The sequence below is a fragment of the Vombatus ursinus genome, unplaced genomic scaffold (assembly GCF_900497805.2).
Source record: "Vombatus ursinus unplaced genomic scaffold, bare-nosed wombat genome assembly UNPS02014775.1, whole genome shotgun sequence".
Taxonomy (NCBI): Eukaryota; Metazoa; Chordata; class Mammalia; order Diprotodontia; family Vombatidae; genus Vombatus; species Vombatus ursinus.
The window spans coordinates 17,423,183-17,447,714 of record NW_020954553.1 but is presented as its reverse complement, the minus strand read 5'-3'; the positions used below and the strand labels follow the sequence as shown (position 1 = coordinate 17,447,714).

Sequence of the window (24,532 nt, the reverse complement as noted above, 5' to 3'; positions counted from 1 at the left end):
TATCTATCTATCTATCTATCTATCTATCTATCTATCTATCTATCTATCTATCTACCTATCTGTCTATCTATCCTCCTAAGTACTGTTTTGGCTGCATCTCAAAAATTTTGATACATTGTCTCATTGTTTTCAGATTTAATGACATTATTGATGGTTTCTACAGAATCAAAATGAATGAGTTTATCAGTTCTCTCTCTGGAGATGAATTAGGATGAGAATGAATGAATGAATGAATGAATTTTTAATCTATGTTTCTAAGGTGATTTATTGAATGTAAGTTTTATTGTATTATGGTCCCAAAAGAATGCAAATATTTCTGCTTTTCTGCATTTGTTTTTGAGGTTCCTATTCCCTAATACATTGCAAATTTTTTGTGACAGTATCATGAATAACTCAGAAAATAGCTGAGAATACTCCTTTCTGTCCCCATTTAAATTTCTTCAGAAGGCTATCATCTCTAACCTTTCTAAAATTCTATCAATCTCCTTAACTTCCTTCTTCTTTATTTTATGTATAGATTTATCAAGTTTTGAGAGGGGTAAACTGAGATCTCCCACTAGTATAGTTTTACTTTCTATTTCCTCTATTAACTAATTTAACTTTTCCTTTAAGAATTTGGATGTTCCCTCTCTTTGTCTTTCTCTCAGTGCCTCTCTGTTTCTTTCTCTGTCTCTCTCTGCCTCTCTTTCTCTTTTTTTCACACACACACACACACACACACACACACACACATTTAATCTGTCCTTCCTCAAAACTGTTTAGCTTCTGACTATGCCTTTCTTAATCTGTTCTTATTGCATCCTTCCAACCTTAGACTCATTCTCTTCTACTGCTGTGTTCATTCAGATAGATTTCTATACCCAAGTGAGTGTATATGTACATGTACATAAATACATGTAACTGAGTATGTGGATGTGTATATACCTATGTTTATACATATTGTTCTCTCTTTGAACTAGTTTAGATGAGAGTGAAATTCAAACATAGCCCACTTCCCCCTATTTTTCTGTCAAACTGTAAATACTCTTCCTTCTATGCCTCTTGTATGTGAGAAAAATTTCCCCATTCCTCTTCTTCCTTCCCTTTTCTTCCAGTGCATCTTTGTTTCTCACCTTTCCATTCTTTTCTTGAGATCATCCCAACACCATCAATTAACACCTATGCCACCTGCCTATGTAGAGTCCTTCTAACTACCCTAATAATCATAAAGTTCTAAGGTCTCATTTTCTCATTTGGGAATGTAAATATTTTAACTCTATTAAGTTCCTTGTGATTTCCCACTCTTGTTTACCTTTTAATTCTTCTCTTGAGTCCTGTGTTTGAAAGTCAAAATTCCTATTCATCTCTGGTCTTTTCATCTAGAATGCTTGAAATTCCTCTATTTCATTAAATATTGACTTTTTATTCCCTTGAAGGATTACACTCAATTATGTTGGGTAGGATATTCTTGGTTCTAATTCCAGCTCCTTTGTCTTCTAGAATATCATATGCCAAGCCTTCTTACCAATTTTTTCATATTTATATATTTTGTTATAATTTTGATTACATGAAGTTAGTAAGGTTTTTCTTTTTGGATGAGGTAATCGAGGTTAAGCAACTTGCTCAGGTCACACAGCTAATATGTGTTAGGTGTCTAAGGCTGGATTTGAACTCGGGTCCTCCTGACTACAAGTCCAGAGCTCTATCCACTGTGCCAACTAGCTGCCCCAGGGGTAATCTTATCTGAATAGGGGTTAGGGTTCATGATATGTAGTAGGGATATCCTATTCTGACTAGTTATAAGGAACTAGCATAATAGGAATTAAATGAGAGTGGGGTTTTGGAAGTGGTACAAAGAGATGGCTGATTAAACAGAAATTAGACAATGAGAGAGCTTGGAGCCCTGGATGAGAAGACATTCTTTCCTATAAATAGGGCAAGGTGGATAGCAATGAGATGGACTTTAGATTAAATTCAACTCAATAAATATTTATTAAGGAGCTGCTGTGTATGAGTTCCTATGCTCAGCACTGGGGAAAAAAATGATGAAAATTGATTGTTGAAGTCTCTCACTTCAACAAGCTAATATTTAATTGAGGATAATCCAACAAACAATATGAGGCATGGAATGTTGGAGGAAAGCTGAAACCTAGTAAAAGTGTTACAAGAAATTTCAAAGAGGTAAAAAATACTTTCACATGGGATCATCAAGAAGGCTTCTCTGAGGAAATAACAACTAAGCTAAGCTCTGAAGAAAGGATTTCAACAGTTAGAGATAAGGAAGGAGATCATTCCACTTGTGTACATAGTATTACATGAGATCAGATAGTATACTGCATACACATTTTGGTGGAATGTAGAATGACAGAAGGGTAGTAATGTTAAACAACATTGGAAAGATAGGCTGGGAGCAGATCATGTAAGGCCTTAGAATCCAGGCTAAGCTGTGTATATTTTTATAGGTCTGAGGAGAAATTTTCCAAATTGGTTTAAGAAAAATCTATTGTAGGGAGAAGACACAGAAGGCCACCAGAAGTAGGAGAGATTTTCCCCTCACTGAAATGGGAGGTGTTTGCTATTCTTGAAAGGGAAAAAGGATTGAGCCACATGGTTTATTTAAACTTTTTCCCATTCTTTCCTCACGTCTATCCTCCACATAGCTTCAGTCTTGCTAGACTCCAAATGCCACAAAGCCAAATCAGCAGGCCTTTGTGCTTCCACATATATTCTATACACTCAGTGATGCTTCTGGTGAATATATTTCCTGTGGAGCTTCTATTTTTTACACTCTCACCACATACTTTCCTTGCCCCATTCCTCCATAAGTAAAAGCAGGTTTTGAGTAATTGATGTTCTGTACTCTCCTGCAGCCATGTCTATACCAGGGGATAAGGATGATGAACCATACTATGGATACCCAGGAAGAAGAGAGCTGGAGGAGAAGCTGAGAGACTTGGGGCTGGATACCCAGTATTGGGTGACTAAGCTGCAGGAATGCCTGGGTGTGACCTCTGCCTAATCTTTACAAAACCTGCAGCAGAGGGAAATCCAGACACTGAAATCCCAGGTAAAACGTTCTTGGGAGAAACGGGCCTTGGACAAACTTCTTCAGCTGTCAAGTGACCAGGGCTCAGAGAAGATGGAAGAGAAACATTGGGTGACAGTGAAGGAGAGACAAGAGGGGGCACAGTCATCCTTGAGGGAACTGAGGGAGATGCAGGCAGCAGACAAAAGCTGCCAGGATGTGATTGTGAAGGAGAAAGAAGAGCAGCTGAGGCAGGTCATGGAGATCCCACCCAAGTACTGGTCCCTCCCTGAGAAACCCCAAATTGAGGTCATAGAAAACATGCAGAGACACCTCAGTCACATGGAGGGCACACTCTCCCGTAGGGAGAATCTTCCTGACAGGGAGCTCCTTAAAAAGGTGTCAGGTGACATGGCCCTGCAGGGGATTTACCAAACCAACCACCCTGAAGATCTTTTTGGGGAGAGAGAAGAACTGCTCAGCCTCCCAGAGAACTTCATCCTGCTCAGCCCAGCACAGGGAACAAGGATGGAAACAAAGGAATTTTTGTCTTCTCATGAAGAGTCCATGTTTACTGAAAGCATGGAGAAATTGGGCTTCAGTGTTAGTTCTTGGCTAAGGGTGGAGGTTGGGGATTTGACCTGGAGGCCAGTGCCAATGACACCAGATCTTCTAACTCTAGAGAGGTCCATAAATCATGCTCTGAGCACACTTACAGCTGCACCACCAAGTTCAGCTACATCCCACTGGCTTCCTGCCCCTTTTCACAGGACCAGCTCCACCTATCCAGGTCAGCTCTGCAAGAGTTAAAACAGCTGGAGGAACTTCTGAGTCACTCCAGTGGTGCAGAAACCTATCAACTATTGAAGGATAGATGTGAGGCATTTTTCCAAAGGTTTGGCTCTCATGTGAACGAGGGCCCATTGCACTTGGGAGGAGTGTTCTGGTGGAAAGCTGTAGCTGAGGGCTTAAGGCCAGAGGAGCTGGATGACGTGAAATGACAAGCGCCAGTAATTGCCAGCAAGATTCCAAATGTCTGTATACCAAACAGGAGGCCCCCCAGAGGTGGATTCTCTCCCACAGTGGAAAGCTGGTCTTGTGGCCAGTAACCACACCTGGTGTGTCATTGACCGAGGTTATCAGCTAGTGCCTGTCTGGGACATAATTCTGTCTAACCACAGACAAGATTTTCAGGATCCGCTTCGAGTGACTCGCTGCCTCACAGACATTTACACAGCCCTGACTGGCCGATGTGCAAGGACCCAGGATGGAGAGGAGTTACTGAGTGCACTGGAGGATGCCAGGTCTTTTGTAGAGGAAGTGAAATCCTGGGAAATCTCTGAGCCTGAGGAGAAACTGATGAACTTCAAGCAAAAGCTGAGTGAGAAAACTAGGAACTCTAACACCTGGATTCATATCTGTCTCAAAGACCTGGCTGTGCAGCAGGTCTTGGTGGACATTGTCAATTTTTGCAAGGACTTCCCAGTTCATGAAACCAAATTCATTAAATCCCAGTTGCGTAGCCTTCTGTATCCTCATGTCTATCAAGTGGAGGAGTTCCCACAGAGTCGGCCAATCATGCAGTGGGTTTTCCACTCAGCAAAGGAGCAACAGGATATCAGTGTCACAGAGTTTGCTGAGTTCATTCAGTTCTTAGAAAAGACAAAGAATGACCTTCTCGAAATAAATCACAACTCAGAGTCCTTAGGAAAGGTGGAAGAAGCTCAAAGAGAGGCTACTTATCAGATCAGTGCATCTCTCAGCTCCTTTCTGAAGGCGCTGAAAAAGGCAGACAAGTCAGGCACACACCTGCTGCTACTTTCCATTGCAGCTGGTGCAGGGTACAAGGAGGAAAACCAAACTTTTCACTGTCTCCTAGAATGTGAAGAATTAAATTTCCTGTTATATGAAATGAAAGAAGCCCATGAAAAATACCAGTACCTTAATAAGGAATGTGACTATAGGGCTCAAGCATTCCTACTGTTCACAGGGCTCACAGTAACTCCTGGGCCATCTGCTGTGTCTGCAGAAGAAAAGATGCAATGTTTGAAGCTCATGCAATCTCACATGGGACAGTCATGGTCCAAAGAAGTGCTTTATGTCCTCTTGAAACCGAGGGCTAATCACAGTTTGGAAACTCTGGAGAAAGACCTGAATTTCCTCATGAGTGGAGAATATGAAGCTACTGTGAACTGTATACAGATGGACCATGTAAAAAAAGAACTAGAAAGTGTCTCTCAGAGAAAGAAAAAGACCTGTGAACCAGAAGCAAGTACCACCACACATCATGAAGTGATAAAAAATATTCCAGGTTTCTAGGGTTAGCCAAGAGGCTTGGTCTGGAGCATTACTATCGAAGAAAGATGGGCTGGGTAGATTTCCATCTGATTTACAAGGTCTCTGTGCATGACAGTCAGCCAGACACAGAAGAAAAATTGACATTTTATTTCCTACAGAAGTTGTTGATGCTGGATTACCAACTGAGATACTTGGTCTGTAAAGGTGATAGAGACACAGTGGGCAGTGGCACACTGACAAATCTTGAGAATGACACTTCAGACCCTTATGATGATTTGTCTGATGATAAAACACCCCCTCTCCTCTTGTCCACAGGCCCACCCCATATCCACCCAATGGACACCCAGATGATGATTTTTCACTGTACTGATGAGTTCATGAGACAATACATTTCAAACAAACTTTCCATTTGTCAATTTGCCCTCCCCCTTGTGGTGCCCAATCCCTGTACTTCTATAATAGAATTCCCAATCTGGTCTCTCAGTGAAATCAAGAGAAGCTGGAGACAGGTGGAGAAATCATCAGAAGACACAGTCATTAATTTTAATAACCAGCTCATCTCTCAGGCACCCATCCCCATCGTGTCTTTTATAAAAGTTGTGAATTCTGCTTCTTCTTCCAAATCTCAGATCTTGAACTCTCTGCTGAGTAAGCACAAACATGATGTTTTTTTTCCACCGTCACTGTCGAGGCAGCAGTGAATCCTGCCTCTTAATGGGAGGTATGGTAGAGATCTCCTGGTTCTGTCCAGGAGAGAGAGATAAGAACAGATTTGAAAGGTGTGTTGCCTTCACCAGTCTCCATGGAGATGCCAAAGATTATGAGAAACAGCTCAGATTTCTGCTGGAAATTGCTTCAGTCACAGTGGTACTTGTGTCCGCTTCTGATAAAAGTGAGAGGATTGTAAAAATGGTCCAGGACCTGTGGAAGTCAACAAAACCTTTGGTTTATTTGTTTGATGACAAAGAGGGGAATGTGTTCAATGATTCTGGGCAGAAAATGAGGATTGGGATTAGGAATAGAAATGAGGCTGAATTAATGGATGAACTCACAAGGGTCATCAATCACTTGCTGAAGTCTTCAGGTCTCTTTCTCAGTCTGGAAGACTGCTGAAGTTGCTCGGCGCCATGGCTTTCTTGTAGATGTGGACAGGAAGGAGTGTCAGGAGGCTAAAGGAAAGGCACAGGCTTTGCTAGCCCTCATGAAAGAGATGAAGTTGTCTGAAATGAAGGAGAGATTACTGCCCCTTCAAGGAGATCTTTGGCACAAGTGGTGTAAGAAGGATAAGGAGCTTTGTCACCTGTGAGAAAAGGGGAACCATAGTCTTGAACAGCACAAGAGTGAGACTGAGACAGGAAAGCAAATAATAAGACAAGCACAGTTGAAAACAGCATTTCCTCTCAATGAGTTGATGACATCTGTGCTTGAAATCCTTCAGTCTCACTCAGAGAAAAACAACAGCACTGAGCTATACTTCCTACAGTGGCTGAGCACGTTCATGGACAACCTGACCAGAAGTCACCTGGAAAAACTCTAGAAGAGGTACAACCATTTGTCATCCCTGGTGCTGGCAGAAAACCAAAAGGGATCCAAGAGTGCCTCCTTTAAATACCATGAAAAGGAACTAGAAGTTGTCTCCAAGGAGATCAGGGATTTCTCCTCGGGTATTGAACATCTCCTGAGAGATGTTGGTCAGATCTATGAAGCTCTGGAAGAAGCTTCACCCCAAAGGGACACTGTGTTCTTTTCACTTCCTCAAATTGCTGCTGACCTGATGGTTTCTGGGTTTCCCCTTGAGCTGATGAATGGGGATTCTATGTCTCCCTGCTGTGGGTAGCAGCTGTTTTTGACAGATTGATTGAGAAAATTGGAGACCAAAAGATCTTTGTTCTCTCTGTTCTTGGCCTCCAAAGCACAGGGAAGTCAACTCTGCTGAATGCTATGTTTGGCCTGCAGTTCAATGTCAGTGCAGGGCGATGCACATGAGGAGCTTATATGCAGTTGGTGAAGGTGGAAGAAACTCTCTGGGAAGAGCTGGGCTTTGACTTTATCCTTGTGGTTGATTCTGAAAGACTCTGGGCCCCAGAACTTACTTGTAAATCACAGAATTGGGACAATGAGCTGGCAACTTTTGTTACTAGACTTGGAAACCTGACCTTGATCAATATATTTGGAGAGAATCCTTTTGAAATGGAAGATAACTTGCAAATTGCTGTCCAGGCCTTTCTGAGAATGAAACAAGTGAACATTTCCCCAACCTGTCTCTTCGTGCATCAGAATGTGGGGGAAATCACTGCCAAAGATCAAAACATGGCAGCAAGAAGGCGACTACAGCAGAGACTGGATGAAATGGCTGCCAAGGCTGCAGAACAGGAAAAGTATGCTGGTATTACTCGATTTAGTGATGTCATTCAGTCTGATGTTAACACACATGTCCATTACTTTGCTCATCTATGGGAAGGGGATCCTCCAATAGCCCCTCCCAATTCCAGTTATAGCCATAACATCCAGGAATTAAAAAGAGGTATTCTCTTGGCTGCCAAAAAAGAATCCAAAGGCAGCATCCTGAAGAGGTCTGAGGTGAAAGTCCGGATCCATGATTTGTGGAAAGCCTTGCTGAATGAAAACTTCATCTTTAGCTTTAGGAATACCAGGGAGATCATGATCATGATCAAGCTTGAGACAATGTGTAACAACTGGACCTGGAATCTAAGAAATCATGTGTTGGGTTTGCAGAACCAACTGACCAATCAGATTCGGAATGGGGAAATCCAGGATCTGCCAAGAAGTTCTATTGAGGCTAATATTGTAGAAAAATATGAAGCCATCAGGCAAGAGCTTCAAAGATATTTTGATGAAGACCAAGAGAATAAAATACTGATCCAGTGGAAAGGAAACTTTGAGAACAAACTGAAACATCTTAAAGAGGCATTTGTTTCAGAAATTTTTAGAAAGTCCAATGATTTCCTTAGTTTAAGGAAAAGTCACAATAAACTGACTAAAAAGAAATCAGAATATGAAAAAGAGCTGTTGTTAAGAAGCAGAGATGTTGCTCTGTCTTTAATGGTTAAAGAATTAAGTGAGGAGCAGCTGAGAGAGTTATTCAGTCTCCTTTGGACAGAGTGGGTCTCTGAAGTATCCTCAACTTCCCCTCCTGCTGAATACCCCAATATTGATGTAGATTTGGAGATTGTCTTTCTGGACCATTTTAAACTGTTTCACAATGTGGTGAGCAAACTTCAAGCTCATTCCAGAAGCATAATGTTTTCCATTAATTATGAGAAACATGTCATAATGAAGAGAAAATCGTTCATTCTTAAACTCAAAATAACACAGTGAGATAAGATGGCCATGATGCAAACTACCCACGACATTAGCTCATTAGTCACCGAAAATATTGAAGGTAAGTTGAGAATGAGAACAGATTATAATAAAAGTTACTTCCATGAGATACTGCAATTGATAGAGATGAACACTGATGCTGCATCTAAGGAGGCACGGTACACATTTACAAATGAATATAAAATAGATTTGTCTTTATGTTTATGCTATAGAGCAGCAGCTAATTTTAGGGATATGCACATAGCATTCAAGAAAGCACATGATCCTGTCACATATCTAGAAAACAGGAGAGAGGATTTCTTTACGAGTTTTAAGATATCCTGCCAAGGTGCGACCTTTATCACAATATTTTCTAACTTCCTGTGGAGCAAGCTCACTGCTTCTCTACCTCTAGCCATATGGAAAAGGACAGCCCTCGACCTTGCTGGGGAGATTAGGGCTAACTGTCCTGCCTTCAATGGAAACTGTTCCAACTTGGAGAAACACATTCTCATCTCTCTGGCTAAGGAACAAAACTGAGAATTATTTGGAATACATTAACACACTAACATGGTTTTTTAACAATTACATTAAAAAAGAGATCCAGGCATACTGTATAAATAAAGGAAATGAGAAATTGAAGGATTTTTTAAGTAAAAGCTTGGAATTTTTTAAGAAAATCACCTTCTCTGCTATTTGTTAGTCAACTCTGGTGGCTAAGGACCAAAATAATTCTGTATCTATATGGTTAGACACATTGTGTAATCACCTTGCATGTCATTTGACCCTTCCAAGAGGAGACTTAAGAAGCACTGAACACCAGGAGATAGATGACATTGAATTCCTCAAGGAAGCCATGAATGAAAACCTGGATAACAGAATCCAAAGGATAGTAGAGGCCTATGAAATTACATCTCTTTTAGAGAACATTGTAGCTAAGACTCAGACCATGCTCTCTGCTCAGCTCAGTGGCTGCTGGAAGCAATGTGCCTTTTGCAAAGCAATTTGTACAAATACAGCCATAAATCATGGTGAGGAGCACAGTGTCCCTTTTCTTCATTCTCAGACTGTCACTGGCATCAAGTGGCATAAAACTCAAGAGTTTTCAATTGATTTCTGTACCAGCTCTGTGACAAGTAATAATTCGTTTCTTCTTAAAGATGGTAGAAAAATCCCTTTTAAGAGTTATCGTCAGGCAGGTGGTGAATATGCCACATGGAACATCACCCCAGATACATCTACCTAGCCATACTGGAAGTGGTTTGTGTGTCGCTTCAGGTCACAATTACAAGAGCATTACAACTTCAGATTCAAGGGCAGAGGTCAGATTCCTGATGCATGGTTCAGAATCACCAGGGAAGATGTGCTGAATGACCTGAATAAATAATAATTTTCAGTGGAACCAAGGAACATGAATATAGAGCATTTTAAGAACTTGTTCTCTCAGAAATAATTTTTCAAAATATGAATGTTGGAGGCATATATTATAATGTAGTGATTATCAAAACTATATTATTGCTTAAAAATAAATAAAATGAGATTTAGTGGGACAGACTAGACAACAGAGAACAAGAAGTACTTGCTTTTCATCTCACAGTTTTCAATAAGCAAAAATATAAATAGATTTCTAGAAGAACTCTTGTGTGCAAGAATTGTTGGAAAGTCTCAAAAGGAGTTTTATGTTAATTTGGTTTCGAGTACCAGGTAACACTTTGGTACACTTTACTTACTAGTGTAAGTAAAAATGAATATGTAACCTCAATGATAAAAGGTTATAGAATTAGAAAATTAGAAAAGAAACAGAAAAGGTACCTTTCTTATCTATGACCAGAGGTACAATTCTTAAATAAACAGGTTAGATGGATAGTTATAAATCATAGATTATATGAAATTGAAAACATTTTACACAAGAAAAATTAGCATAAGCAATATAAGAAGAGGAGGGGTCAAATGGGAAAAAAAAACATTTTCATCAAATATCTCTGACAAGGATCCAATTGAGAGGCAATTAACAAATACATAACCAAAAAGGGTCATTTCCTAATGGCTAAGTTTTGAAAGGATATAAATCAGTAGTGTTCAAAATAAAAGTTGTAAACTCTTAGTAATCATAAGAAAAAATCCTCAAAACCACTATCAAGGGAAATCAGAATCAAAACAACCCAGAGGTTTTCATCATACCCAACCAACTGGGAAAGATGACAAAAGAGAGGAATAATTAAAATTTTATGTTTTTGCAGGTGGCATTGTGGAACGGCAGATACAGTAAAATACCCAGATTAAAATATAATTGGGAAATATTTAACAAAATAAATAAAAATGTCATAAAACACAGATAATGTCAATATGTGGTTTCCTAATTCAATATGTATCCGTACAGATTGACATTTATAGATTATTAGTCTACCTTTCTATTCAAGTTAGACACAATGCACTAAAATATTGTTGGTGGGACTGTGTATGCACACAACCATTCTGCAAAGCAATTTTAAATTATGCAAACAAGTGTCAAAAATGTCCATATCCCTTGATCCAATGGTTCTATTAAGAGATTTAAAGCTTGAGGAAGTCATAAAGAATAAAGAAAGGTTTCTTATGCACAAAAATATTTATAACACCATTTTTTATGGAAGCAAGCAACTGGAAACAAACTAGAGTCTATCAATAGGAGAATGGCTGAACAAATTGTGGTGCGTGAATGTCATGGTGGATTATTGTGAAATAGAAATCAATTATTAATCATATATTTAATCAAATATTTGATTAATCATATTCTTTGGTTTTTATGTATCATAGTAGATTAAGAAAGTACATGAGATTCTATTAGGTTGACAGGGCACGGACTACAGCTAGCTGCCTTGTTAACCAAAGTTTTGTTCCTTTTAAATACCTTTATCCAGTTAAGTTTCTTATTTCTATTAAGAGCTTTGCTGTAAACTATAGTCATAGTTATTCCATATTCAAATATAAGTCACATGAATGTGAAAAACCCTCTGAGTATTGCTCACCTGTCAAAGTTCCCTGTTCTCATGAAAATTCACTATTCTTCTCAAGGATGGTTACAAGAAATAAACTTCCATTATAATACTAGAACAAACCAAAATATCTCAACCAATTCGAAGGCATAAATACCTGTCAGAATCAATAGCTAGTCCTTCAATTTGGTATTAATGTTCCCCATTTATTATGTTCCCCATTCTGCTGTTTCTCATTTATGTGTATAAAAGTGCTCTCTAAACTCAGTTCAGATCCTTGTACCAACTGAGGTGGTCTTGGACCCATTTTATTGGCAAACTGATAACCATGGCTAATAAACATATTGTGCTTGAAAATTTTTTGCCTTAATTTTCTTTATTCGTAGATTTCAATTATGACATTGTAGTGCTATGAAAATGACAATCATGCTGAATACAGAGATGTATGAAAAGAGTTGTATGAATTGATGTAACATAAAGTTGAGTGTTGAAAACAATATTTTATATATACATATGTATGTATATGTGTGTACATACACATATACATATATACAAACATATATGACAATATAAATAAAAAAACTGTAAAAAAAAATTAAAATGAATATTGCAAATTACAAGAGTCCAAAGAAAATGAATGATATACCTCTACCTATTTCTTGGTAGAGATGGGCGGCAGTCCACAGACATATAATTTCAGATATTTTCAATGTATTCATTGGTTATTTTGAATTTTTTCTCTCTTCTTTTTCTGAAAAAAAATTTGTTTCAAGAGATAATCCTCTGAGATGGGAGTGGAGGTAATATATATGGCAAAACTTTAGGTGATTTTGGAAAAAATATCTACAAAAATCCTATACTTAAAAATAAGGAAAATGTTAATCAGAACAATTCTTACATTTTACCTCAAACAAAGCAAATTGACAATGATTATAAATGATGCGTAAAGTAAATGCTAGATGTACTGTGGAAAGTGGAAAACCAATACACTGTGGGCAGAGTTTTGCAACGATCTCCCATTGTGGAAAACAATTTGGAATTATGATGAGAAATGAATGAATATTTCTCACCATATCCGTTGGCCCAGAGATCTTTTTGATTGGCATATAACATAAGACAGGTAAAGATAAGAATATAAACTGTATCCTACACATTATAAAATTATTTATAGTAGTACTTCTTTGTAGTAGCAAAGAACTACAAAAAAGAAAATGCACATTAATTAGGGAATGGTAACAAGTTGAAACATTGCCTACTTCCCCCAATTTTTCTCACAACTGTAAATACTCTTGCTTCTATGCCTCTTGTATGTGAGAAAAATTTCCCCATTCCTCTTCTTCCTTCCCTTTTCTTCCAGTGCATCTTTGTTTCTCACCCTTCCATTCTTTTCTTGGGATCATCCTAACACAATCAACTCACACTCATGCCTTCTGTCTATGCAGAGTCCTTCTAACTGCCCTAATAATCATAAAGTTCTAAAGTCTTATCTTCTCCTTTAGGAATGTAAATATTTTGACTTCATTAAGTTCCTTGTGATTTCCTACTCTTATTTACCTTTTAATGCTTCTCTTGACTCTTGTGTTTGAAAGTCAGAATTTCTATTCAGCTCTGGTCTTTTCATCTAGAATGCTTGAAATTTCTCTATTTCATTAAATATTGACTTTTTATTCCCTTGAAGGATTATACTCAATTATGTTGCGTAGGATATTCTTGGTTCTAATTCCAGCTCCTTTGCCTTCTGGAATATCATATGCCAAGCCTTCTGCTCCTTTATTGTGGTAACTGCTAAATCTTTTGTGAAGCTGGCTGTGGCTCCACCATGTTTGAATGGTTTCTTTCTGGATGCCTGAAATTTTTTTCCTTGGCCTGAGAGCTCTGGAATTTGGTTATAATATTACTGAGAGTTTTCATTCTGGAATCTCTTTCAGGTGGTCATCAGCAGATTCTTTCAATTTCTATTTGACCTTCTGGTAGGTGTCTAGGATATTGTGGAAGTTTTCCTTTATAGTTGTTTGAAATACGTTGTCTATACATTTTCTTTGGTAATGGCTTTTGGTTAGCCCAGCAATGCTTAAATTATTTCCCCTAAATATTTTTTTGGTTGGTTGTTTGTCTGATGAAATAGTTCACATTCTCTTTGATTTTTCCCTTCTTTGAATTTTGTTTTATTGTTTCTTGATGTCTCAAAGAATCATTAGCTTCCATTTGCCAAATTTTAGTTTTTAAGGAATTATTTTCTTCAGTGAACTTTTATTCCTCTTTTTACATCTTGCCAATTCTGCTTTTCAAGAATTCTTTTTCTTCAGGTTTTTTTTGTGTGCTTCTTTTGCCTATCTATGAATTCTTTTTTCATAAATGTCTTACATTGCTCTCATTTCTTTCCCTAATTTTTCTTTTATTGCACTTATTTGATTTTTTTTTGCCCTTTTTATCTTTTTCTTTATCTCTTGTTGGGCTTGTGTCCAATCTTTTTTTTTTTTCCTTTGGGGCTTTACTTGTAGATATTTTCATGTTATTGTCTTCTTCTGAGTTTGTGTCTTAAGTGTTTCTCTCACCCTAGTAGGTTTTTATGATCAGGTTTTTGTTGTTCTTGTTTGCTCATTTTTTGACTTTTAAATTTGTGTTGGAGTTGTGTTCTCTTCACCTCTGATTAGAGGTTGTGTTCACCATCCCAAGCTTCAGGCTTTTTTGCTCTGCTGTTTTCATAGACAGCTGTGGGGGTCTTTAAAATTTTGATGCTTCCAAGGTGGGTGATCTAGGGAAGAGTGTGGTCACTGCTCTCCTAGTCTATGTTCTGGACCTTACACAGGGAAGACCCTGACCCCTTGCCACTACAATGGCTAGAACTCATTTCTCAGGCCTAGAGTTACTACCAAGATTTAGTGCCCCTGCTCTCTTTGTGTCCTAAAACTGTTCCCTCATGACTGCCAGCAATCCCCTCTATCCTGGAACTGTGACCAGGAATTGGATAATGGTCAATGGAGTAGCCAAACACAACTAAGCACATCCCATCCTGTGCCCAGTGTCTGAACATGAGTCCCCTGTAATCCCTTTCTGTTTGGTTATCTAATACTCCATACTGTGATCTGGACTAGTCTCCACCTCAGTGATGCAAACCTTTTTTTTTGACCTCTTAAGTTGTTTGGATCTGGAAAAATATCTCACCCTGATCTATTGTCAGCTATATGACTGTATAGTTTTATTTGACACACTATTTTAAAGTTGTTTGAAGGGGAATGTTGGGAGAGTTCAGCTGGATTTCCCTCTACTGCTCCATCTTGGTTCTACCTCCCTACAGTAAATTGTAAAGGGTCCTTATTCTCCCTTAAACTATTAGCCTGTTTCTCTTCTACCTTTCTCTGCCCAACCTTCATAAACAACAATCTCTCCTTATTTGCTGCCTTCACTACTTTACCAATCTACAGGTACCAATCTACACCAAACTGTGGAAACACCAAATAAATCACCAGTGATCCCACAATTCATAAATTAAAAGGTCTCTTCATAATCTTCACACTCCCTAATCTCTCTGTCATACATAATATTATTGATCATTTTTACAGTCTCTTCCGTCTTGTGTTATGCAGCATTGGTTCTCTGGGTTTCTCTATAACCATTCTTCTCTGAGTTAATAAAAAAGATCAGTGTGCTAACATTTTGTTCGGTTATTTTTCAGTCATATCTGACATTTCGTGACCTCATTTGGGTTTTTCCTGGCAATGATTCTAGAGTAGTTTGGCATTTCCTTTTATAATTCATTTTACAGATGTGGAAACCGAGGCAAACAAGGTTAAGTGACTTGCTCAGAGTCACCCAGCTAAGAAGTATCTGAGGCCAGATTTGAATTCAGGAAGATGAGTCTTCCTGAATCCCGGCACAGCACTCTATCCACTGCACTGCCTAGCTGTTCTTTGCTGATATTAGAGGAAGACAAATTTCAAGAAATAGGTTCCTAACCACTATGGCTGTTTAAAAAAGGAATGAGCTGTCTAAAGTGGTAGCATGTTTTCTGTCTCTTGATTGATACTTGTTATATTGAAGGGAAGGCATGGACATCACTTGTCATCTCTACTTTCTTCTCCTCGCTTTGTTATAACTGACTCTCATGTGAGTTATGTCCCCTTTAGACTGACCTCTTGATACTGCCTATCCAATCAGCCTTACCTCCCTCTAGTTTCCCCTCTCTGTTGCACAATCTTTCCTTGTAATCTCTCCTTTCAAAGGAAACAAAAAACCCAACTTCTTTACCTCCTGTTGCTCTTGCCTTCTTTAACAATAGTAATCTATTGTACACCCCACCTGGGACCTTCAGGCAGTGCTATCCATGCTGATGTGGGTGCATATGTAAAGTCAATCACCCCATAATTAATGCAGCTCAAAACACCAGACCTCTGACTTGCAGGGTACCTGGCCTCCCAGAAGAGAATATAAGCAGTGACTCAATCGCTTAGACTTCTTTATTTCCCATCAACCAACTGGATCAGCTCAGATCCAGAGTTTAAGCTCCTAATTTTCAGCTCTTCCATCAAAGTGAGGAAATAAACTCAATTTTCTAGTTGGGGCCCTGACTATACTTCTTTTTGCTACCAGGAATGATAAGAAAATCTATTCTCCTGTAGCTGGCAAACCTTCTCTTCATTCTGTAAAAATGGATTCAGAATTCAAAGCTGCCAAAGTAAAATCTCCCTTCTAATGTTATCACTCCTTCCTTATTCCCTTTAACCTGCCCCCTGCCTCTCCATGTATATATCTTTCTTGGCTCTCCCCCTGCAATATACAACAAGAACCAAATTCTATTGCCAGCACACTTCCCTTCATATGAGTCCTATTCCTCTCACATTCCTTACATTTCCTTGGAAACATAAAATCTCAGTTCCTCCCAGAAGACACTATATTTCTGGCCAGTCAGTTATTAATTATGCAAAAGTCATGATATCTTTAGGACAAATGAGTTTTGGTTAAAACAATGATTGGGAAGATGTTTATCAGTAATGATAAAGGATTTCAAAGGATTTCAAAGGACAAAATACAATGTCCTCAGAATGGTGCACACCAAATTGGGATGGGCCTAGTAAGGGGTAATCTTGTCTGAATAGGGGTTAGGGTTCATTGTGTGTAGTAGGGACATCCTATTCTGACTAGTTATAAGGAACTAGCATAATAGGAAGTAAATAAGAGTGGGATTTTGAAAGTGGTACAAAGAGATGACTGATTGAACAGAAATTAGACAGCGAGAGAGTTTGTAGCACTTGATGAGAAGACATTCTTTCCTATAAGTAGGCCAAGGTGGATAGCAATGGGATGGACGTTAGAGTAAATTAAATTCAACTCCATAAATATTTATTAAGCAGATGCTTAATAAATTTTAAGAACAAACTGAGAAATCTTATAGAGGCATTTATTTCAGAAATCATTAGAAAGTCGAATGATTCCTTTAGTTCAAGGGAAAGTCAAGATAAACTGGATAAAAAGAAATCAGAATATGAAAAGGAGCTGGGTTTTTTTTTTGTTTGTTTTTGTTTTTTATTTTTTATTTTTTTTGCGAGGCAGTTGGGATTAAGTGATTTGCTCATGACCACACAGCTAGTAAGTGTCAAGTGTCTGGTCTGAGACCAGATTTAAACTCAGGTCCTACTGAATGTAGGGCCGGTGCTCTCATCCACTGTGCCACCTAGCTTCCCCAGGAGCTGTTAAGAAGCAGAGATGTGACTCTGTCACTAGTGGGTAAAGAATTAAGTGAGGAGGAGCTGAGAGAGACATTCAGTCTACTTTGGACAAAGTGGGTCTGTGAAGTATCCTCAACTTCCTCTCCTGCTGAAGATCACAGTATTGATGTAGATTTGGAGAATGTCTTTCTGGACTATTTGAAACAGGAGTACAATGTGGTAAGCAAACTTGAAGATTATTCCAGAGGAAAAACATTTTCCATTGATTGTGGGAAATATGTCACAATGAAGATGAAATTTGACCCTTCCAAGAGGAGCCTTGAGAAGCATTGAATATCACGAGATTACTGACATTGAATTCCTCAAGGAAGCAATGAATGAAAACCTGGATACCAGAATCCAAAAGGTAGGTGAAGCCTGTGAAATTACATCTATAAAGTTATACCTGGGATTCAGGCCATGCTCTCTGATCAGCTCAGTGACTGCTGGAAGCAATGTCTCTTTTGCAAAGCAATTTGTACAAATACAGTCATAAATCATGGCGAGGTCCACAGTGTCCCTTTTCATTGTTCTCACACTGTCATTGGCACAAACTGGTACAAGAATGATGAGCTTTCAATTGATTTCTGAGTCAGTTACATGGCAAGTAAATATTCCGTTTGTTTTTGATGATGGTAGGAATATCCCATATAAGACTTATCATGAGGCAGGTGGTGAATTTGCTACATGGAGCATTACTCCAGACACATCTTCCCAGCCATACTGGAAATGGTTTGTGTGTCGCCTCAGGTCACAATTAGAAGAGCATTACAATTTCAGATTCAAGGGCAGGGATCAGATTCCTTATGCATGGTTCAGAATCACTAGGGAAAATGTGCTGAATGACCTGAATAAATAATAATTCTCAGTGAAACTGAATGTTGAACATTTTGAGAACTTGTTCTCTCAGAAATGATTTTTCAAAATATGAATGTTGTAGGCATAGCACTACCAGACATGTATAATAATGTAGTAGTCATCAAAACTCTATATCATTGGTTAAAAAATAACTAAAATGAGATTTAGTGGGACAAATTAGGCAATGTAGAACCAGAAACATTTGATCTTAATCTCACAGTTTTCAATAAGCAAGAATATAAAGAAATTTATTGAAGAACCCCTATTTGCAAGAATTGCTGGAAAACCTCAGAAGGAGTTTCATGGAAATTACATTTAGTGTACCAGGTAACACCAAATACCAGTGTAAGTAAAAACATATATGTAACTTTAATGATAAAAGGTCATAGCATTAGAAAATTAAAAAGAAACAGAAAAGGTAAGTTTTTTATCCATGGTCAGGTATACAATTCTTAAATAAACAAGAGAGAAGGACAGCTATAAAACATATATGAAATTGAAAACATTTTACACAAAAAATTAATGTAACTAATGTAAGAAGAGGAGAGGCAAAATGGGGGAAAAATTGCCTCAAATACCTCTGGCAAGGACCCAATACAGAGGCAGTCATAAAGAACAAAGAAAGCTTTCTTATGCAAAAAAATAGTTATAACACCACTTTTTATGGAAACAAGGAACTGGAAACAAAGTAGTTTATCAATAGGAGAATGGCTGAACAAATTGTGGTGCGTGAATACAATTATGGATTATTGTGAAATAGTAATCAATTATTGCTCAATTATTTATTTTTAATCACATTCTTTCATTACACCTATACTTTAGTTCTTATGAATCATTGTTGATTAAGAACTGTATATGAGGTTCTATGTAGGTTGATAGGGCATTGGCTCTAGCTAGCTCCCTTGTTAACCAAAATTCTCACTTCTTAAGTTTCTTATTTCTATTAAGAGCCTTGCTGAAGACTATACTCATAGTTACTTCATGATCAAATATAAGACACATGAGGATGGAAAACCCCCTGAGTATTGCTCACCTGTCAAAGTTCTCCATTCTCATAAAAATTTTCTATTCTTCTCAAGGTTGGTTATAAGAGATAGATTTCCGTAATGACACTGGAACTTACCCACATACCCCAACCAATCGGAAACCCTGTGGGAATCAATATTATATCCCTCAATTTGGGATTAATGTTCCTCATTTATTATGTCTCCAATTCTCCTGTTTCTCATTTATGTCTATAAAAGTGTTCTGTAAACTCAGTTCAGAGTCCTTATAGCAACTGAGATGGTCTTGGCCCCACTTTAATGGCAAATTGCTAACTGTGGCTAATAACCTTATTGTTCTTGAAATTTTTTTTTTGCCTCAGTTTTCTTTATTCACAGATTTCAATCATGACATTATAGTGCTGTAAATATGACAATCATGCTGAATACAGAGAAGCATGGAAAGAGTTATATGAATTGATGCAACATAAAACTGAGTGTTGAAAACTATGATATATATACATATATGTGTGTATATATATATACATACATATGTATATACATATGACAATATTAAATGGAAAAAAACCAACCATAAAACAATCAAAATGAAAATTGCAAAATTACAAAGGTCCAAAGAATATATATGATATACCTCAATGCAATTCTTAGTAGAGGTGGGTGGCGGTCCACAGGTATATAATTTCAAATATTTTCAATATATTCATTGGTTACTTTGAATTTTTTCTCTCCTCTTTTTTTAAAAATATTTTTGTTACTGGAGATGGTCATCTGAGATGGGAGAGGGCAGAAATCTAGGTGATTTTGAAAAAAATCTACAAAAATCCTATACTTAGAAATAAGCAAAATGGTCATCAGAACAACTCTTACATTTTGCCTCAAACCAAGCAAATTGACAATGATTATAAAAGATGGGAAAATTTAATGCTAGATATACTGTGGAAAGAGGAAAACCAATACACTGTGGGTATAGTTTTGCAATAATCTCCTATTCTGGAAGACAATTTGGAATTATGATGAGAAATGAATGAACATTTCTCACCATGCCTGGTGGCCTAATTATCTTTTTGCCTGGCAAATACCATATGACAGGCAAAGATAAGAAGATAAACTGTATCCTACATATTATCAAATTATTCATAGTAATACTTCTTTGTAGTAGCTATTAGAGCAAACCATCATTTTGGTGTTTTTTCAGTTTTTGTATTGCTATCAATCTTTATTAATTTAACTGTTGAACTGTTTGATGGTATAAATTAAGAATGGTTAAATTTTTTGCTATTCATTTTAACTTTCACTTTTATATAGTGACTGGTTTATTGTTTTCAAATTTTTTCTAAATCAAAATTCACCTTTTCTATTATGGTCCCTTCTCCTTTTTGGCATTGGAAATTACATGGTACCTTTTATAGTAGTCTTTTAATCAGTTACATTACCTTTAATGTGTTTTTTATAAGCAACATATTGATGGTTTTTTTCTTGATTCATTCTATTATAATTTTTCCTTTAATAGGAGAATCCACATCACTTAAATCTATTGTTCTAGCTAATAAACTTGATTTGTTTTCTGTTACTTCCTTCTTATTACTCTTTTTGATCCCTGAAGAGAGTGAAATTTATCTTAATCTTCCAGAAATATTTCTACTTTTAAAAAAAGGAGAGATAAGATTTCATTGGTATAGATAAGTCCTTGTCAGTGATGATTGGCAACTGTTTTATAATTTTTTGGGGGGGTAGGGAGTGTTGCCTGGGAGCAATGAGAGACTAAATGACTTGCCCAATGCCAGCACTGCCAGCATATAGCAGAAGTGGGATTTAATCTTGGGTCTTCCTGACTCTAAGGTTAGATCTTCCTTTCAGCAAAAATGGTTTTAACTGTTTGAAAAACTGCTCCTTTAAGCAATCATCAAAACTATTTGGTACTGGCTAAGAAATAGAGTGGTGGATCAGTGGAATAGGTTATGTGTGCAAGACACAGTAGTCAATGACTATAGTAATCTACTATTTGATAAACACAAAGACCCCAGATTCTGGGATAAGAACTCACTATTTGACAAAAATTGCTTGGAAAACTGGAAAAGAGTATGGCAGAAACTAGTCATAGACCAAAATCTCACACCATATACCAAAATAAAGTCAAAATGGGTACATGATTTAGATATAAAGGCTGATGCTATGCAAACTAGGAGAGCAAGGAATAGTTTCCCTATCAGATTTATGGAGAACAGAATTCATGACCAAACAGGAGATAGAGAACATTACAAAATGCAAAATGGATAATTTTTATTACATTAAATTGAAAAGTTTTTGCACAAACAAAGTCAAAGCAACCATGATTAGAAAAAAAGTAGAAAACTAGGAAAGAATTTTTACAATCAGTATCTCTGATAAGAGCCTCATTTCTAAAATATATAGAGAATTAAGTCAGATTTATAAGAATACAAGTCATTCTCCAATTGATAAATTGTCAAAGGACATGAATAGGCAATTCTCAGATGAAGAAATTAAAACCATCTATAGTCACATGAAGAAAGGCTCTAAATCACTATTGATTAGAGAAATGCAAATCAAACAACTCTAAGGTATCACATCACACCTATCATACTGGCCAAAATGACAAAACGGGAAAATGATAAATGTTGGAGAAGATGTGGGAAAATTGGAACACTAATGTATTGTTGGTGGAGTTGTGAAATGATCCAATTGGAATCAAATGAATCCAATGGAAAGCAATTTGGAACTATGCCCAAAGGGCTATAAAATGTGCATACCCATTGACCCAGCAATACCACTTCTAGGGCTGTATTCCAAAGAAATCATACAAATGGGAAAAGGACCCACATGTACAAAATATAGCAGCTTTTTTTGTGGTGGCAAAGAATTGGAAATTGAGAGGATGCCCATCAACTGGGGAATGGCTGAACAAATCGTGGTATATGAATGTAATGGAATATTATGGTGCTATAAGAAATGATAGCAAATGGACTTAAAAAAACCTGGAAAGACTTGCATGGACTGATGCTGAGTGAAGTGAGCAGAACCAGGAGAATGCTGTACACAGTAACAGCCACATTATGCGATGACTAATGTTGATAGACTTAACCCTTCTCAGCAATGCAGGGATCTAAGACATCTCCAAAGGTCTCATGATGGAAAATGCTGTCCACATCCAAAGAAAGAACTATTCAGTTTGAGTGCAGATCAAGGAATACTGTTTGCTACTTTTTGTCTTCTGTTTTGTTTTGTTTTCTCTTTCTTGTGGTTCCTCCTATTGGCTCTAATTCTTCCTTATAACATAAGGAATGTGAAAATATGTTTAATAGGAATGCATATGTATAACTTATGTCAGATTGCACTCTGTCTTGGGGAGGGAGGTGGGGGGTGAAGGGGAGAAAAATTTAAAACTCAAAAACTTATGGAAGGGGGGCGGAGCCAAGATGAGGGAGTAAAATCACTGACTTGCTTGAGCTCTCCTCCAAACACCTACAAATACCTATAGAAAATGGCTCTAAACAAATTCTAAAGCAGCAGAACCCACAAAAAGACAGAGTGAAACAAATTTCCAGTCAAAGACAGCCTGAATGGTTGATCAGAAAGGTATATTGCACTGCGCAGGGAGAGGAGCGCAGTTGGCATGGGTGCACAGGCCTCAGCGAACCTGGAGCAGGCCTCAGAGGACTGAATCACAGGCAGCTGTGGCAGTTTCCAGACTTCTCAACCCATGAACACCAAAGACAACTTAGAAGGTCCATGGGAAAGGTCTGTTTCTGCAGTGCTGAGAGAGAAGGACTTTGGGGTTCCAGCCCCATTCCCCGAGTGTGGCCCTGGGGCAGCGGCATCCTCTTGAGCTTCTGGTCCACAGACTGAAGGGGAATTGGGTGGCTGATCAGAGGGGGATTGCAGGGATCTCTCTGCTGGTGCAGGATTCTCTTGCTTTGCCTGTGCTTGGATCTGGGTCACAGTTCTGCATGGCAATACTGGGGTGAGCAGGAGTGCTGGCGTGGTGGAGTTTATAGTGGCAGTGAAGAGGAAATCCTCACAATTTCAAGACAGAAAAGAGTGCTTGTGGTCACTCATAGACCACAGCATAGTCCAGGAAAGGAGTAAACACCTCGCCCTTGATCATAACACCTTGGAATAACTGAAAATTTACAGGTCCCTAGAAGTATCTCTGAAAACAGCTGCACAAAACCCCAGAAGCTTGGGACAGTACATTCTCCACACTGGAAACAGACTCCTACCTTAACAAAGGGTTTATAACTCAAGTAATTGGCCGAGATCATGAGCAAGCATTGCAAAAAGAGTCAGACTATATTATCCTACTTTGGTGACAAAGAAGATCAAAACATACAACCAGAAGAAGACAACAAAGCCAAAGCTCCTACATCCAAAGCCTCCAAGAAAAATGTGAATCAGTCCCAGGCCTTGGAAGAGCTCAAAAAGGATTTTGAGAAGCAAGTAAGAGAAGCAGAAGAAAAACTGAGAGTGATGCTAAAGGAGACCCAAAAAAATACTGAAGAAAATAACACCTTAAAAAATAGCCTAACCCAAATGGCAAAAGAGGTCCAAAAAGCCCTCTTTCTGGAGAGGAATGCCCTAAAAAGCAAAATTGGCCAAATGGAAAAGGAAGTCCAAAAGCCTACTGAAGAAAATGCTTCCTTAAAAATTAGAATGGAGAAATTGGAAGCTAGTGACAATTTGAGAAATCAAGGCACTGTAATACTCATCCAAAGGAATGAAAAAATACAAGATAATGTGAAATATCTCATTGGAAAAACAACTGACCTGGAAAATAGATCCAGCAGAGAGAACTTAAAAATTATTGGACTATCTGAAAGCCACGATCAAAAAAAGAGCCTAGACATCATCTTTCAAGAAATTATCAAGGAAAACTGCCCTGATATTTTAGAACCAGAGGGCAAAATAGAAATTGAAAGAATCCACCGATCACCTCCTGAAAGAGATCCCCAAAAGAAAACTCCTAGGAATGTTGTAGCCAAATTCCAGAATTCCCAGGTCAAAAAGAAGATTTTGCAAGCAGTCAGAAGGAAACAATTAAAATATTGTGGAAACACAATCAGGATAACACAAGATTTAGCAGCTTCTACATTAAGGGTCCAGAGGGCATGGAATATAATATTCTGAAGGGCAAAGGAGATAGGACTACAACCTAAAATCAACTACCCAGCAAAACTGAGTATAATCCTTCAGGGTTAAAAAATGGTTAATCAATGAAATAGGGGGCTTTCAAGCATTCCTGTGGAAAAGACCAGAGCTGAATAGAAAATTTGACCTTCAAATACAAGACTCAAGTGAAACATGGAAGAGGTAAACAGGAAAGAGAAATCATAAGAGACTTATTAAGGT

At 37.9% G+C, this 24,532-nt stretch overlaps 1 protein-coding gene across 1 annotated transcript; it reads left to right on the top strand.

Annotated features, from left to right (window-relative positions):
* The first annotated feature begins 2,851 nt into the window (after positions 1 to 2,851).
* Positions 2,852 to 10,010, top strand: LOC114044794 (interferon-induced very large GTPase 1-like). The gene is given in 8 exon segments (XM_027864474.1): positions 2,852 to 3,608; positions 3,611 to 4,016; positions 4,018 to 5,308; positions 5,311 to 5,970; positions 5,972 to 6,411; positions 6,413 to 7,113; positions 7,116 to 9,159; positions 9,161 to 10,010. Coding segments are annotated over 8 exon segments (7,149 nt in total).
* The last annotated feature ends 14,522 nt before the right edge of the window (positions 10,011 to 24,532 follow it).